At 40.7% G+C, this 17452-nt stretch overlaps 1 protein-coding gene across 1 annotated transcript in view; it reads left to right on the top strand.

Annotated features, from left to right (window-relative positions):
• Positions 1 to 17452, top strand: part of psd2 (pleckstrin and Sec7 domain containing 2) — a 55453-nt gene continuing 38001 nt past the window's right edge. The window contains 4 exon segments of the mRNA XM_085177291.1: positions 1 to 561; positions 8561 to 9089; positions 9091 to 9129; positions 9803 to 10546. Of these exon segments, the coding sequence (XP_085033417.1) occupies positions 8641 to 9089; positions 9091 to 9129; positions 9803 to 10546 (1232 nt within the window). The 5' untranslated portion in view covers positions 1 to 561; positions 8561 to 8640.

The following is a 17452-nucleotide window of genomic DNA, read 5'->3' as shown; positions in this document are numbered from 1 at the left end:
GCACTCTATAGCAATAATACCACCGGTCCAGCTGCAACTAAGCTCCAGGTCTCCAGGTTATCATCAGTGGTCAAAGACGAGAAGCACTTATGTCAACACAACTGTCGGCCCTAATCTTCACTGCGGGCTGCAGTGTTTGATATCAACAGGCCATCGAGACACGTCTCGTTCACACCGCGCTCTAGCCACGGGAGAGGGATGGTACTCCCGAGCGGTCCGAGGAGCGGGTTTAGAGTTTCTCAGCTGCCACTCAAAGCACGCATAAGCTCCACACTGGGGAGGAGACGGGCAGGACGCCTCCGTTCATCCGTCCATTCATCAGACCTCCCGCTTTTCCCTAGCAGCCTGAGCAGAGGCGCGAGACGACACCACGAGCTGCTTCGGTTGGACGTCAACGTCGGTCGCGCGAGCGAGAAGGGGGGCAGCTGAGGAAGGGAGAGAAAAAAGAGCCCGTCTGTCAGTGTGTGGCGTGTGGATGTAGGGGAAGAGAGGGGGAGAGAGGACCAGTGCCGCCGCGCAACTCCCAGCATATTTCAGCATCCGACTGGATGCATTTCACCGGTGAGTGAAGACACGACACGTTTATTTTTAAGACAAACGGTCAAAGTGTGAAGATATCAACCTAGTGCGACTGTGTTAGCGCTGTTTAACCGGCGGGTCTAGCGAAGCCCATGCTGGGTGACCGTTTAGTAGTTTATTAGCGAGAGGGGCATTTCTCACAGAGGCTGTCTTTAGTTTTCCTGTTTTTCTTGCTAATGTGGGAGCAAAAATGCTCACGCGGGGCTGCAAGCCTCCTCGCGCCGGCAAGCTTAAGGAGAGCCGTGTTTGAGGAGCTAATGCAGGCTGTGAGATACGCACCGTGCGGGCCGTGGGATTTTACGGAGGTGTGTGCGTGTCTGTGTGTTTGTGTCCCCCGAGAGGAGGCAGAGAAAAGCGTTTCCTCTGCTTTTTTAGGAGGACAAGTCGGTCTTGAAACGCGACCAAGGCACTATTTTGGAGGAAAAGAAAGACACCGGCCTCAATTGAGCTTGAACCGTGTCTCCCAGCCATCCTGTTGTCATGGTTACTGGCTCGAGGAGGCTGGGAGAACATGGTTGTCTCGCGCTGTGGTCTCTTGCTCTCTCTCTCTCCTTCGCGCGCACACACACACGCACACACACACTGGTAGAAACAATAAGCCTCGTCTGTCTGGTGTTTGTTTATGTCTTTTTAAGTGCATTGGAGGGGGACTCGCTAGAAAAAATAACACTGGGCCAAAGCTCTCAAATCAAGTGTATCCTATACATATAAGGGCAAAGGTGAGCTGTAACCATGAGACATGTACCTTGAATAACATCATACATACTCTACATTCTTTCCATAATGTCCAATTACAGGAATATTACAGACACAGTGCAAAGACACTGCTGTGTCTTTGCTTCTTCAGGATGTGGGAGGCTTATTTTTTAACAGGTGTTTGATAGCCGCTTATTTTTTATCCCCAAAAGCAAAGTCGCTGTTATCTTAATTATAGCCATTTACATGTCTAGTCTAGATCCATTGTAATTCATTCCCCCGATACAACTGTGGGCTCTTCCCAGGCAAACGTGTTGCTCGCTCTCCAGTGTATTCATTTCATACTCAAGGTGTCAGACATCCAGACACACTAGCACAGCAGCTCCACACCAAACTGTCACCTCTTGTTGTCTTTTTCTTCTTATTAAATCATCCCACTAATGACTTATTAGCAGATGTGGAAAAAACACAAAACATTTTACGCATTCAGACTAATGTTGTGTAAATATAGGGTTTTAGATATTAAACATATACAAAACACACTGAAATTCCAAAATGACAGCAACCTATGGTAGCACTTCATAGCACAGCCTGTGACTTACGGTGTAATATCTCAACACTTACAATGCAAATGTTCAGAATTATCGCTAGGTACGGTGGAATAAGGGTAACAATTTGAGTTCTTAAAGGACATAAGAAACAAATTATACTGTAAGCAATTTGAAGTAGTGAGTAACACCATGATATTTTAGAGGAAAAGACAAACAGTATTTACACATCTTGCACTGTAATTACTCAGTACTTTTAGGGACTGTATTACTGAGTAGCCTAACCTCTTCTTACATAGTGGTTACAAAGTATATATAGGGTTGTGCCATTCAAATGAGCTATTTTAAATTCAAAGCTTTAATGTAATTATTCATATTGAAAAATTCAAGGATAATTAATTCAAATTTATTGTCCCGAAATAATACATAATTACAATGTAAAACGGGGAGCTTAGGCTAATCAGTAATACAGCCCCTAAACTCTGTGGATATATATTTTTTTCAATCCTTGAAAATTTGTTATCACCATTAACTATATTATATACCTTCTGTTAAGTATGTTTAAGTACTGAATATAACAGCCTAAATTCAGAAATATTACACAACAGATTTAAGGAAATTACTCCATAGTATGTGAGCTGTATTACAAATGTTTCCAAATCTACACTTTTCAAAATCACTCACATGTCACAAAGGTCTGTTATGCTTGCCGTGCATAATAATGAGTGAATTTGTATTAGAAGGTGAAAGCACCCAGGGGAATAGGCCCAAAACAAGATAAATCACCACATTATTGTAAGCATGTATTTAGATGTAAGCAGTTAGAGTGACAAAATCTGAGCGGACAGTTGACCTTGACTGCACAGAAGTGACTTATTGGGGTGATTTCAGGGAGCTGGCTGACTGTTACGCTCCACTGGGCTGGTCTAGCAAGTTTTAGGCTCTGTGATAATGCTTGTGTGACTTGCAGCACAGGCATGAATGCTAAGAAAATAGCCCTGGACCACTTCCAAGTCCACATTTTCCTGCCTGCTTTCCCATCCTCGGCTTATAAGCAGGAAATGATGACATTATTTTCTTCCTCTCTGCATCTGTTCTTGTAGCACAACAGCATTTTTGAAAGGTGACTCTGTGCTGTGTGTGCATGTATGAGGATAGGCTGCAGGGCCAGTGCTGCACCCAGCCTACGTGTTATGAACAGTGTCAGTAAGTCATTTATAGTATAGGACTACTCTTTCTGAGCATGTCTTACTGATATTATAAGAGAGGAGAAGGGAAGAACAGGGGAGGCTTGCCTTCTCTGTTCTTAGTATGCAGATCTAATATCATCTGTCAATGTTCAGCTGGCAGCTTCATGAATTAATTTTGATTACTAATTAGCTTGTAGAAAGTATTTAGAAGGCTGTCCCGGTGGTCTTAATGCTGCTCTGCGGTAGATTTTCTATTGAAAGCTAAAATAAAACGGCTGTACTGTTCCCTTTACATGTATAGCAACAGCTTATTTATTTTGATAGTATAATTTACATTTTAGAAAAATAGGGTGATCAACTTGATGTCAACTACTGTGGTGAAACACCAGCATTGCATCCTTCACACCACTTGACAGTATTGTGGTGCTGCCTTTTAGTAAGAAACAAACAAAAGAGCTGCATACAAATGCTTCTATATTAAATGAACGGGGGCAGCACTGCAAACGTAATGAGGTCAGGCAAGTTGAAAGTATCAATTGATGGCCTGTTCCAGCATCTAAATTCAGTGAAAGGTGGTGCAATGATGCCCAACAGAGGTATCTACAGGCAGGGGAGTGCTTCCAAAAAGATTTACTAGATAGAGAGATAGCTAGACAGAGATTAATGGATTAAGATGATTAAGTCTTCATAGAGCAGAACACAGTTAAGGCTAGTACAATACTTATATCATATTGAAAACCAGTATCCTGATTTCCTTTCCTATTGTGTCGCTCGTTCATTTGTTAAACTCCCAGAGAATCCTGGGTAATCCTCTCCACTGCATCACATTACATTCAGTGACTGCCAATGAAATCTGGCCAGAGTGCAACACCACTTGAGGAGTCCTGTGCTTATAGGCACAAAAGTATCCTGTTTTTATGTGTTTACAGAGTAAGAGAAACCAATTTTATACTTAAAGGTCAGGTTAGCCTGTTAATATAACTGTATAATGTCTTTGATTGTGGACAAGGACTGTTAAGTCTGATAAAATGGAAGCTATGAGTTTGAAAGGCACGGCATATCTATTGCTGCAATCATTTAAAATGTCCAAATGGGAATTCATGCATTATTTCAGACTGTCTTCTCACTGGGGTTGAGTTGTATGTTAACATTAGCCAGCCGACCACTGTGAGTACAGGAAGCAGTGTTTGCTAATTTGTCTGCCAAAGTGTGTGCAGCACAGACTCACCAGACTCTCAAATTTTGTATTATTTATGCTATAGCCTTTAAATAACCAGTAGGACAAAATGAGTAAAGTTAGGGACACCTAACAAAACCTATCAAATTAGTAAATATAAAATTAGTATGACAGCAAAGAAGACTTAAGTCCCACCCACACATAAAGTGATTTACTTGTTCCAAATCGCTTTTCAATTATTGATCAGTTTGCAAGAGGATATTCCAAGCCCCCTTTGTGTAGGTAATGTATTTGTATGGTAATTATCAAATATGTGATTCACCAGTATTGCTTTAGTTCCTCGCTTCAAAGGTGAGAAGACATTAATTTATGACCCTTGACTTTACGTCAGTTATTTTGCCTGTTGTTGCTACACATGGTTGCTTTTTATTGACATTATAACAGCGCTTATTCGTACAATGGCAGGTTCCCATGGTGCTACATTCATACATCATGAGAATCTCCATCAGAGCAGTCTGTCAGTATCTTTGTACAACTCTCTGATCTTGCTCAACACAACAACAAAGAAGGGAACCCTTGGACGACCACTAAATTAGAAGAATAGCACAAAAAAGGCACAAATAATAGCCAATCGAGTGGACTAGTCTATCACTGAGCTAACACAACAGAGAGACAGATAACCATTCACACTTGCAGTCACTCTTGTAGCCAGTTTTGAACAACCAGTTACGATATAACCAGATACAAAAACTACTGTGTATAGCTCTTAAAATTGAATTGATTATACTAATATTGTTCGTAATTTGTTCAGATATTAAATAAATGGGAGTTTGTTTTAAAAACATAAGTCGATGTGTCAGTGTCTGTGTTTGATGTGATCTTGGGTGTGTCAGAATTATGCCATGTTTTCAGTCACAAAGGCTTCCCCTTTTCAATTAAAATTTAGCACATGTACAATTTAAGTTAAATAAATATTGAACCTAAGGATCTAAAGCAGCGGCATCTTCAGCGCCACTGTGAGCTTTGTGTTCCTGTAAGATCTTCTCAGCACTTTCCTTTTCACTCTTATTATCTCAGTAGTTGCTTCTCTGCTGCTTATAGAGACCAGTCATGCTTATCACCAGAGACTCCCATTGGACTGCAGCTCCTTGTCTCAGGGATCAATAAATCACACCACGGTGTATGTCTATGTGCAGTCTTTGCAGTGTGTGTGTGTCACAGAAGCACATGTAGACAGATAGAGAGATATAAAAGGCACAAGAGGGAAGAAAAGAGCTATTTAATGGCAACTTGGTCTTTTATCCATCATTCTCACTGGATTGGTGAGTTATAAGTCTATGCGATAGCATGCTTTTAGATGTGTGTGCTCATGTTTGCGCGTTGGTCACATGATTGGCAGGTTGTCTGATCACAATTAAAGGAAACTGATAACAGTTAAGAGCCCCAGTGTTCTGCTGACAAAAGTGGGATGCATGCATCCATCCTGATAGCCATTGTATATGTTGAGACACAAAGACTCAGAGACACAAAGACACACACATACCCCATCTGATAACCGCCCCCCCAAACACACACACACACACACACACACACACACACACACACACACACACACACACACACACACACACACACACACACACTGTCTCTCTCTTATTGGCTGTGTTTTCTTCATCTGTCCATGTGGGGTGTCTGAGCACATCTGCTCTGTCTCTCCTCAGCAGCCGGATTCATAGTGCTGCTCACTTCCACTATCCTTCTTCCCTCCACCCCCTCCTTTGGATAAGACCCATTTACCTCAATTACTGCAAAATGAGTGGTAGAGAGTGCAGAGTTAGACTGTGAGATAGCAGAAAGCATAATGGTGAACAGATGAGGAAGACAGAGTGGGAGAAAAACAGAACACCGGAGACACGCAGAGAGGGAGAGACGGAGAATTCCCACTTCTCGTGTCTGGTTTCATAACCGCTCACTGCTTCCATTTATGGAAATGTTTCACTGCTTTATTTGTGCGTCTATGTGTGTGTGTGTGTGCATTTCACTGCTTAATAATATGTGCAAATTCCACTTTGTGGGGTAGCATAAATACATGCAAATTGTTCATATGCTCCATACTCATACATGAATATGGAATCCATAAAGCCCCGCTGGAAATATGAGCACCCGAGTTTGGGAATATTCAAGCTCATTATAGTAGAGATTGGTCAGCAAATTCTCATCCAAAAATGTTTTGGGGCCTAAGAAGCTTTCAGATTCATTACTAGTTTGTGAGATACAATTTTCATAGTGTGCTATAATGGAGTTTTAAATGTCTTGTTTGTGAAAACTATGATGTTTTCATGGATGGAACTCTGAAACAATCTGGTGACTTATGAATAATGCAAACCACTCCCATAATCCTTCTAGTAAAAGACAAAAAACAAAAGAAAATGATGGTGTACTCAGAAAGACTTTGTTCAGAAATCTGTCGGTCCTTTGAGATCATCGCAGCAGCAGTCAGAGAGAGGATGAGGATTAGAGGAGGCTACAGTAGCAGAGACACAGTGCCTGGTTGTGCCTGTGTTGTGTTTTGTTCCGTTTTTAAAGGTTTACCTGCATTTCTTGCTGCGACACAAGACTGTCTTCGCCTTTTCAGAATGAAATGCGACAAACAAGATGCACTCTTATTTGTGTCTTTTAAATGTGTCTACAATAACACTCCCAGAGTGAAAGCTCCAGCTTGTATTTGTGTGACAACATAAGTAAAACTCAAAGAAGTTCAACTTTAGTAAGGGGAGAGCGATTTGTATGAGGCTCTCCATAAATTCATTATCGTTTTGCAACTCTGATGAAACAGTTTCTGGGCCTGTGGTGTCCTCATGCTCAGGGGTAAGCCAAAGCACTTCCAACATCATACTTATAGATACACATTTGGCTCACTATCTAGCCTGCCATAAATTTGTCCTCTCTAAAATGGTTCAGTTTTTTTCTGCACAGTTTGGCAGACAATTTTTCCCCTGAGAAACCAGAATCCAGATATGGATGTTCATTTTGGCCTAACAGAACCCTTACCTACATCTGCATGCTATCAGAGGAAGCTATGAATTCCACTAAATATTTTACTGCAGTTGTGCTGCAATTCCCAAGCTGTGGATGATTCAGCAAAGCAGAGAACCAGTAGAGCATGAGCAGACAGGCAGGGCTGCTTCCTGGCTGTCCTTTTTATGGTACATACACATAGCACAACATAGCAATAAAAACATAATCAAATATTCTTGATCTTGGAAACAGCATTTGGCCCAATAAATAGCTGTTCTGGAGCTGTTCAGTATGACACAAACTCCCTCAGCTGATGAAGCTTATCCAGCTTTCATGTCATAGACGTTCATATTTCAGGCTTTAAAGTTGCTCGACTTTATGTGAAACTAAAAATCCAAAGCCTAAACAAACTTACTTTCAATGAGAGAAAGACAATCAATATGAGAAGCTGGAACCAAATAAGCTTTGCTTAACAGTGACTAAGAAACGATTCATTATTCATTCATTATTCATATTTCTCTTAGTCACTATTTCACACCATCATTTCATCGGATTTCAAAAAAGATAAATGTTTATTTTTTATTCTCACTAAGTCTCTCTCCATATAATTTATATAAGAAAAATACATCGACTGCTGCATTATTGAACATTTTACAACAGGAACTGTTTCTGAGAGCTGCTCATTAGCATTTGCCCTTAAACTCCTGAAAGGTGAATATAAACAGAGGGCTAACAGATCAGCAGCAGACCTTTACAATACGTGTACAGAGTTCTATGATGCATTAACTGTGTGTAAGCCATCATCAGTGATGAACCTAACACTATGCTGTCAGAACATCTGATTGTTTTGTTTTTTTTAAATAAAAATTGTTTTCCCAAGTCTTGACAATCAGTGGACAAAAAAGAAAATCAATCAATCAACCCCTGACCCTAACATAGGATTAGGATTAGGACCTAGAGGATGTGATTGGGGTTGTTGCCGTTGATGACTTGGACCTCACAGGGTTAAGTGCATTGAAGGCAGGCATCTCCATGGAGATCAAGAGGAGGTACTATTATAAGGAATCTGCCGAGAATCTCTGTGCCTGCCTGTGTTCCTCTGCCGTTCGTCGCCCTCCTTTCAGAGCTGTTTTGGGATCATCTGCTGCAGAGGACATAATGTTCCAACATATACTGTATATCTCTCTCTAACACTGGCTTGCACACCTAAAAACACACGTATGCACAGCTGCTGCTTTGTTAAGAGTGACCTCTGTGACTTGCAGAGGAAAGCGCAGAGGTCATAAGAGAAATAATCAAATGATTGCTCTGGTTCATGGTGGTGTATCTTTCTTTTCTTCTTTTCTCTGCAGAGGATACATCCAGATTTAAGGTTTAATCTGCATCTTTTGTCTAAGTGGAGAGTCACCTATCCCCTGCAGGGAAGGGCACCATGACCCAGGAGGGGCAGGCTCTGCCCTCTCCCACCCCACCAGAGAACCCAGTAGAGCCCAGTACAAGCACCACCACTGACCCACCCAAAGAGACACATGACAAGACAGATGAGGACAAGGTGGATGCTCGGGCAAAGGATGAGACAGAGGAAGGAAAACAAGAAGAAGACGTCAGGGAAAGTGAGGAGGGGGAAACACAGAGAGAAGTAGAAGGGATGGTGGAAGTGGAAGGTGATAGAAGAGAAGGGGCGTTGAAAGAGGAGTGTGAAGATGGGGCCGGGGATGAGCATCAGCTGACAGAAGGAGAGGCGGAGGGGGAGAGGGAAGGGACGAAGGGGGGAGGATGTATAAATATGGAGGAAACCTTAACGGGGGAGGAGACAACACATGAGGCGGAGGAGATGAAAGAGGAAGAGGAGGGGAAGGAAAATGAAGAAATTCAGCCCATGCACAGAAGAGGAGGCAACTAATTCTCAACAAGCTGGCCGGTTAGTGAACAAAATTGTATTTGTACCACTTTACCTGTCAGAGCAAGCAAGTGTCATGTTGCCTGTTAATTTGCATTACTAAAAAGACAAACACAGCTTCCTTATATTTTTATAATAACCTAAGAGTGTCACTTTTGGTCAGTGAGACTGTGTCCATGTTTTTTGTGCTTTGTGATTTGAATATGTTTTATCTTAAATTGTTTTATCTCTGCGGTTCCCTTTGTACATAATTAGACTAATGTGCTTTACTCATATTTTACAAAATAAATAGTCAATAAGCCTCAACTAAATGAGCTGAAAAAATGGAAGAAAAAATATTTAAAGAGCTAAGGGACCCAGCAACCATTTCCCAGCTCCCTAACTGTCCCAGAAAGACATTAGTGGAGGGCAATCTGTAAAAAGCTCAACATGTGGAAGAAAAATGTGCCTGCTAATTAGCAGATTCATATATGACAAGCAAAAACTACTCAGAATGATAAAGACATACTGAAAGCAAAGTACATCTAACCTTTTTCTTTTAAAAAAAAAGGGATGAAATAGCGATGCTTTTGTATCGTATTGTAGTAAATAGCACAGTGTTTTTAGATGAACAAAATGACTGATCTTTTTTGCATATTTTTATCCATTTTCATGCGTGTAGGTCAGATGTTTTCTTTTCTTCCTGTTGATATAGATTGGCAAACGGTATAGATGGGAATGACGATGAAGATGAAGTAGGTGAAGAGGACGAGGGGGGAGATGAGGGAGCGATACAAACACACTTGGACACTTTCAGCTCTAATTTTGAGACAACTGTAGAACAGGCTGACACCGAAGTGGAGGAGGAGGAGGAGGAGGAAGAGGTCCAAAAAGAAGGTGATGGCAGAGAAAACCAGGACAGTTTCAGCTCAGCTTTTGAACAGATTGTCGAGCAGGTCGATGTTCAGGATGAAGACGAGGAAGACGAGAGAGAGTTGGAGGAGGAGAGGGAGAAAAGTAGGGTGGACAACAAAGATGGTTTCAGCTCCACATTTGAGCGCATCGTGGAGTCTGCCCTGCTCAGGGGTGGGACCTGCTACAGCAGCCTGGACTCTCTGGATGTTCTGTCACTCACAGATGAGACAGACAGCTGTGTTAGCTTTGAGGCGCCACTGACACCGCTCATCCAACAGAGGGCACTGTTACAAGGTCCTGAACCTCTGGAGCTTGAGTTGGCAACAGTTCAGGAGCAAGAAGGGGCTGAGATTGGAACAGATGCCCCAGGGCCTGAACTCGGGGCTGGGGACAGTGCTGGAGCAGTGGCTGGAGTAGGAGGAAGCCCGCTGAGGACCACCATACCTGGGAGCAGATCAGAGTTTGTGTTGAGCCAGCCTGGACGCTGGGCCATTCCTAATGGCTATCACACAGATTGCCAGGGAGACATGATTAACTCTGTCAGGTAAGTTTTCATTTAGTTCCATGTGTGGACTAAATAACATTATTATAAAGGGATGAATTTGGTTTAAAAAGTAAATATGACAATCCTGAGAAAATATGGTGTAATACATTAAAGAATTTATATAAAATGAGGATGTTTTTCCATGGTGGGTGGGTAATTTTACACATTCAATGTTAAACACAGTTTAATGAATATTTAAATGACTGATGACAGCTTCCAGGATATGTGGTTGTTGAAGCCTTGTGCAGATGTCTTACTCAAGTGTAATTAACTTAATGTGACCTTGGCTTAACCAGTAGGTGGCGTGAACAAGTGAAGCCCAGCTGTAGGTCCTTAGAGAGGGGGACAGGGAGGGCTGGTTGGGGATGAAAGAGGTGGCCCGCCTCTTTCCACATATGCAAATTGAGACAGTTCTTTAAAGAATAACCATGATGGAAGCAACAAATGTAGGCATGCGTTACTCAGCTTAAAATGTTCATATTTTTGAAAAATAAAGGAACTGAGTCTTTCAGTGTTCATGACTGCACAGTTTTGTGCACTCCAGCAAAAATGTTGCATTCACACAACAGACTTAAGCCAAACTGAGCAAACAAAAAGTTGCAATACAAGGAAGCTTTAACATTTTGATGAAACCAGTGGGACTGTTAAAGCAGGACTGCTGCATTTGAAATTAGAGGAGCCTCTGGTATATGTATACAGAGTTTATTCATCAGAGCTGCAGACTGTGGCTCGACTATTTGCTCTCTCCAACCTATTTTGCTTAAAGGATACAATAGAGAGAGATAACCTCAGTACTGTCAAATGAGAGGATTATGCATCATGACAGAAGACCTTTTGAACAGAAACTCATTTTTTAGGTGGAGTGTGGTGGTTTTTCTATGCAAGGGTTACACTAGATAAGATCCATGGCAGCCTGTCAGCATAATGAATCACTTGTGTGAGCAGGACAACTCCAATTCACAAACTCGTTGGGCTTTTTGACAAAGAGAACTAGTTTCGTTCTTGATGAAGATTACATTTTTGACATTTTGACCAGTAACAGGTTGGGTTGGAACCTGATATATTGGTTCACTATGAAGGAAACAGATCATGGTAATAATGCTTATTTCTGCCTCTCTAATGTCACAGACATTAACTTGGTGGTTTTTTGGTATTGAAACTATGATATATTTTATGATATTGATGTTCAAAGTTGGTTATAGCGAAATACCATGCTGAACAAAAGCACATTTTTAGCCTTTAAACTGTGACACTTTGAGTGGGTGTAAAGTTGATTCAGTTGCAGGTTTTATCAGAGCTTAGATGTGTGTGCCAAATTACTATCAACTCCGTGTACTTCATGGACCTGTAGCTATTATCATAATACACATATATAAAATCAAAGCTTTATTTATCCAAATAATTAATCATTAAGGAAAATATGCTTGATATAAACTGAATGTATACGAATCAAGTACATTTCTTTTGACCAGATTCCATTAAATGTAATTTTGTTACATTTCATGTAACAAAATTACAGAAATTTACATGTAACATTGTTACAGGAAGCCAGACCTGGAGGGATTGTGGGGACACGGTAACAGCTGACATGACTTCCTTACAATTAATTACCTTAATAGTAGTAAAATGGGTTGAAGGAGACAACGTAGAGCCACTGAAGGGAGAAGCAGCAATGCAAACCATATGGCGAAAACATGTAACTTGAACTTTGGCTATAGGTCTCCCTTGCTGGTGTACACACAGTCCCTGTGGCGTGTTCATCAGCTCTTCCCCCTTGCACAGTTCCTGCAGTTAGAAACATACTGGAATGCCAAATAGATGCACAGACCTTTGACATTATCTGCTCAGCTAACTGCTGGGATTTGCTCAGACTCTGGTATGACTTACAGGATGAATGAAGGATTTTAGATGTCAGTTCTGCTCTTCTTTTCTCCTCTCCTTACCAGTCTACAGATGTTATACTTTAGGCACAGTCTTGCTTCCTGATCACCAGCGCCAAGCTGAATGAGCTATTGTTTATGTCATGACATCATCGTCTTCAGCTTTCCTCGGCCCAGCAGGGTCTTAGAGTGAATGTGAGTGTGTATGTGTGTAAGTGGGTGATTATTGCTCCGTGCTAGCCAGCCTGCCAGACATTTGAGCACTTAAACCTAGAGTGGATACATCTGCTAGTCAGTCTTAAAGGGAAAGTTTAAGATTTAAAGATACTAACAGTATCCAATTATTTACTTCTTGATGTCCATTCAGATGCTGTTTTTCAGGCTATTAAAAAGGGAACCTTTAAAACCATTAGGAATTCCAGTGCAAGTTGGTCTTTTAATATTCTCTAGAAGGATTATGGATCATGTGCTTCTGAACTCCTTCTACTGATAAATGAATTTCCTTGCCTTACATTTCTTCTTTCTCTGTGTCATTCAGTGTCATTGAGACAGTGTCGTATTTCACTGTCTCACCTTCTGCCTCTCGATTCATTTCTCCACTTGAATCATGTTATCTCACTATATCACATCTTAGTTATAACACACACACATAGACACACATACACACATATCCTCCATTTCACCTACACTGCTCTCCTACCAGCATATCTTATCTTTCATTCTTCTTGTCTGCCTACTTCCTTTTTTTCTGGTGGGTAGCCAGAGAATTGCCGTGGTTACACATTTTGGCACCTTGGGCGTCATGGACAACGGGCCTTTTTCACTGTGGGACCGAGCAGCTGCAGAGCATAGAATAAAAAATGAAAGTCAGTCAGTCAGTCAGTCAGTCAGTCAGCTTGGCAGACATTATGTTTTTTTTAATAATCACCTTTGCCCATTATTTTCACTGAGATTAAGAATTTTAGTCATAAGAAAAAAAAATTGTTCTAAAATAATTGTAGCAGTTGAAACAACTTTGTTTCAACTGCTACTCATAGACTGTATAAGAAAATGGACATAGCCACAATGACATCACCTACTGATTAGCGAAGTCCCCTGTTGAAGCCTAATGCCAGGAAGTTTGTCTGAGGCCTTCGTGGTGTTTTTAAAATTGGATGTCTTGAGTAAGGAGGGGAGGTGACTTAGAATCCGAGGGATAACACACACTCGTATGGTAGTAAATTGCTATTTATAATAAGCCCATACTAAAGCATATGCTACTTGGACCATAATTTATAAAACTGAACATTTTTTTGTACTCAGTATGATGTAAAAGTAATGATTAGTCTTTTTGGCATCATAGATGAAGAGAACAGGAGAACTGTTTCCCCTGGGTGTCTATATCAGCGGTCCCCAACCTTTTTTGCGCCATGGACCGGTTTGTGTCCGACAATATTTTTACGGACTGGCCTTTAAGGTGCTGCAGATAAATACAACAAAATTAAACCTGAACCGGTACCAAACAAAAGAAGATTTATTCATAACACACGGGAAAAAACCCAGGGAAATCGAGTTAATGATAAAAACCCTGAAAACCATAAATTTCACACAGGGTACTGGTTCGTGGCCCGGGGGCTGGGGACCACTGGTCTATATGATTTGCAAACGAAGAAGATGCCCCCTGCTGGCCATTAGAAAAGATGCAAGTTTAAGAAACTTGCGCGCTGGCTTCACTTTTCAGAGTTGTATTCTGCTCTGTATTTTCATCTATGATGTTATTTCTATGTAATCGTGTTTATGGTGTTTTTGCATTGCATTTTTCAGGGTTGTGATTTTGGACGTCATACCTCTGCTATGTACAAAAATGTATGAAAAAAAATGGTCATGCTGTGCTATAACTGTCAGTGACAATGCTGACATTTTTTTCAGTTAGAGCCCCTGTTTTTCCTAAGTTTAGCAAGTTTAGCATGTACACTAATGTTAAAGGATAATACACCCTCTGTCAGTTCTTAGGTTTTACATATCAGGATATAATAAACAATTGGGTCTTAAAATTAGGTAAATACAACATCAGATGAACAACAACATATGACATATTACACCATGTCATTATTTATTTAACAAAACTAAGACAGAATGCAGAACCATAGAATTGTTAAGTTAAGTAGACCTCATGATTCAGTAGCTTATAGAAACTCTTAATAGCAATAACTTGCGGTAACTTGAGGATCATTGTCCAGTTACATAACCCAGTTTCAGCCAAGCACAATGACTGCAAGGTGCCCAGGTCCTGTGGCTGCAAAAGAAGCCCAAATAATCACCCCTCCACCACCATGCTTGACACTTGGTAGCCCTTCCAAACAAACCACACTTGTTCAGTCTTTTTCTGATTGTGCTGTCAAAAACTCTAACATTTTACATGCTAACTGAGGCCCATTTCTCTGAGCATTTCACAGTTTGACCTTGGGGTGAATTTGCTGGGACATCAACTTCTGAGAAGATTCGCAACTGCCAATAACATCTGCTTTGGTAGAGGCACTCACACTTTCTGATGATCAGTTTATCGAGTGTTTGATTACTAGTATATGGATGCCACTTACCATCTTAATTCCAATAGAGGCAATAAGTATATATTTTGTTTTTCATGCACTGCTTCTGCATTTTGGAATAAATTTGTTAAATAATTAATGACACAGCGTAATGTGTCATGTGGTGATGTTCATCTCAGATTGTATTTACCAAAGTAAAGTGTGTTTTATAAATGTAATAAGCAAAGACACACATTTTCTGCCAGTGCCACTGTTTTTTTTACTTGTGTAAGCCCCTGGGTGGTTACATTGTTTACAAGTAAAAGATAAGAAGTAAGTTTCTTTTATGTTTCCCAAATTTGTTGTTGCTTATACCCTACATCTTAATGAAATGTGCTTCATTAGGCTACATCAGTCACTATAAACAGATGTTGTACTCCCTGGACAAGTAGAAGTGATGAGGCTCCACTCTGAGAAAGCATACACTATCTTTGCAGTGCATGTACATCATCTACAAATGTAGCTATACAAATTTGCTCAAAACCACAAATACAAAAACCTTAATGTTGCATATTTCTATATTATATTCATAGTAATCTAAATATTACAAATATGAAAGTCAGATGTTTGTTATCTCTTCTGATAGTGAATGAATGTAAATGACAATACAGCTGAAGAGGCAGAGTGGTGTGTCTTTGCGGAAGAACACATTGGCATGCAGTGTGAAGCAGTTGGATCGGCATATGTGTCTCAAAATGCTGCAGAAACTGTTAATGAGTCATACATCTGATGTACACATGTCTAACATGCTCTTTGTGAATGAAACTGAAAGGCTGTTACTCCACGTTTTGCTTCAGTTGTTCATACTACTAATCTCATCTTAATTTTACATATTTTTCAGCTTTTTTAACCATAGTTTTTGTAATATGGCAGTCAAACCAGGTATTCATACTGATCCATTTGGCTGGCAAACCATGTGCACTGGTGTAAACTCACTGCCGCGTACACCTCAGTTTGATCTGAAGTGGGCTGGAAGGTTATTGCCTGATAAACTCTTAGAAACACTAGCAAATTATTTACCTTTCCTTTAGGGTATTATTTAATAAACCATCCATAAAACCAATGATACATGATTCAGAGGGACTTTGGTGCATCCAGATGGTTATAAAATGGCAAAAAAAAAAAAAAAGCACAAAAAAGGAGAAAATTAGTAAGTTGCAAAAAACGGGCACTTTTCTGTTATTAAATGGGAAGCAAACATTAACCCACCCACACACACATACCTAATTTTGTCTATCTATAACGTACCTATCTTTTACTTTCTTTAGTATGATATACTGAGCCCAACTGACAAAATTAGTTAAAAGTCCCAAATGTATGCCCTCCTTCTTTGGAGTTTTCATGTTGTACAACACAATCCAGTGGGCTGAAATGGACCATTTATTGGACCATATGTTTGACATCCCTTCCCTGGTGCATATACAGCCTGTCCACAATTTAGCCTTCAACGTTTGTAGCTGGAGCTTTGATGTGGTGCAAAGAAATCTAATCTTACCTCAGCCAAACCCTCTCTGCAGATATTATTCCCACTGTTACTGTCTATTCTGACATCATTGGGTGAAGATAGTGAAATAGGCAGCTGGCCACAGGAACAGGGAAAAAGTACAGCAGATACTGTAAGCATGCCAAACAGTACATGCAAATATGAGATGACAGTGCTCTTAGTCAGCAAACCTGGCTTTTAGTTTTGAGCTTGTACACTTGTGTAGTTTGTCAGCCTGTACAGTCATTGGATTAGACAGTCAATTGCATCTTTTTTTGGTTACTTAGTCACTGTTACTTCACACGAGTTGTGTTGCTCTGTGCTCTGTGGGGACCATGAGTGAAGCTTAACCTTAATCCACAGAGGGACTAAAATCGCCATGAAAACACACTCTCTGTTGGTCAGTTTATTTGTCTGTCCAGCAGCTTACTATAAAGCAGGTTATATCTACGCAGTGGAGCCAACTAGATGCAGGCTGATTATGTGATAATGCAAACTGCGCTGGAGCATCCATGCCCTCAAAACAAACACACGCAGTGCAATATTCAAGAAAAAAGATCCAGTGTCTGGACATATATGAATGTGTTTGACAAATGTTCTATGGCTGAACATTTGCATGAATACATGTGATTCCATTGTGTATTCGTATTCCTCCTGGTGGCTCACAAGCCTAACAGATCAAGCAGAGCAGATAAAAGCCAGGCAGTTTGTTTCCATATCAGAGAAGCAGCTCTACTGCATAGACTAACCTCTTTCATACACAGTGTTGAGCGCAGAAACACACATACACATGAAAGACATGTGGGCCAGAAGCATGCATAAACAAAAACTGTGTTTAATGCTCGCACATTCTAGCTCACTCAGTGATGCAGATATGGGAGTCCTTTATATCCGTCTTTCATATTCTTAATCTTTCTCTCTCTCTCTCTCTCACACACACACACACACACACATATGTTTGAGGATATCACATTGG

The sequence above is a fragment of the Neolamprologus multifasciatus genome, chromosome 2, assembly GCF_963576455.1.
Source record: "Neolamprologus multifasciatus chromosome 2, fNeoMul1.2, whole genome shotgun sequence".
Taxonomy (NCBI): Eukaryota; Metazoa; Chordata; class Actinopteri; order Cichliformes; family Cichlidae; genus Neolamprologus; species Neolamprologus multifasciatus.
This window is presented reverse-complemented; position numbering and strand designations above follow the sequence as displayed.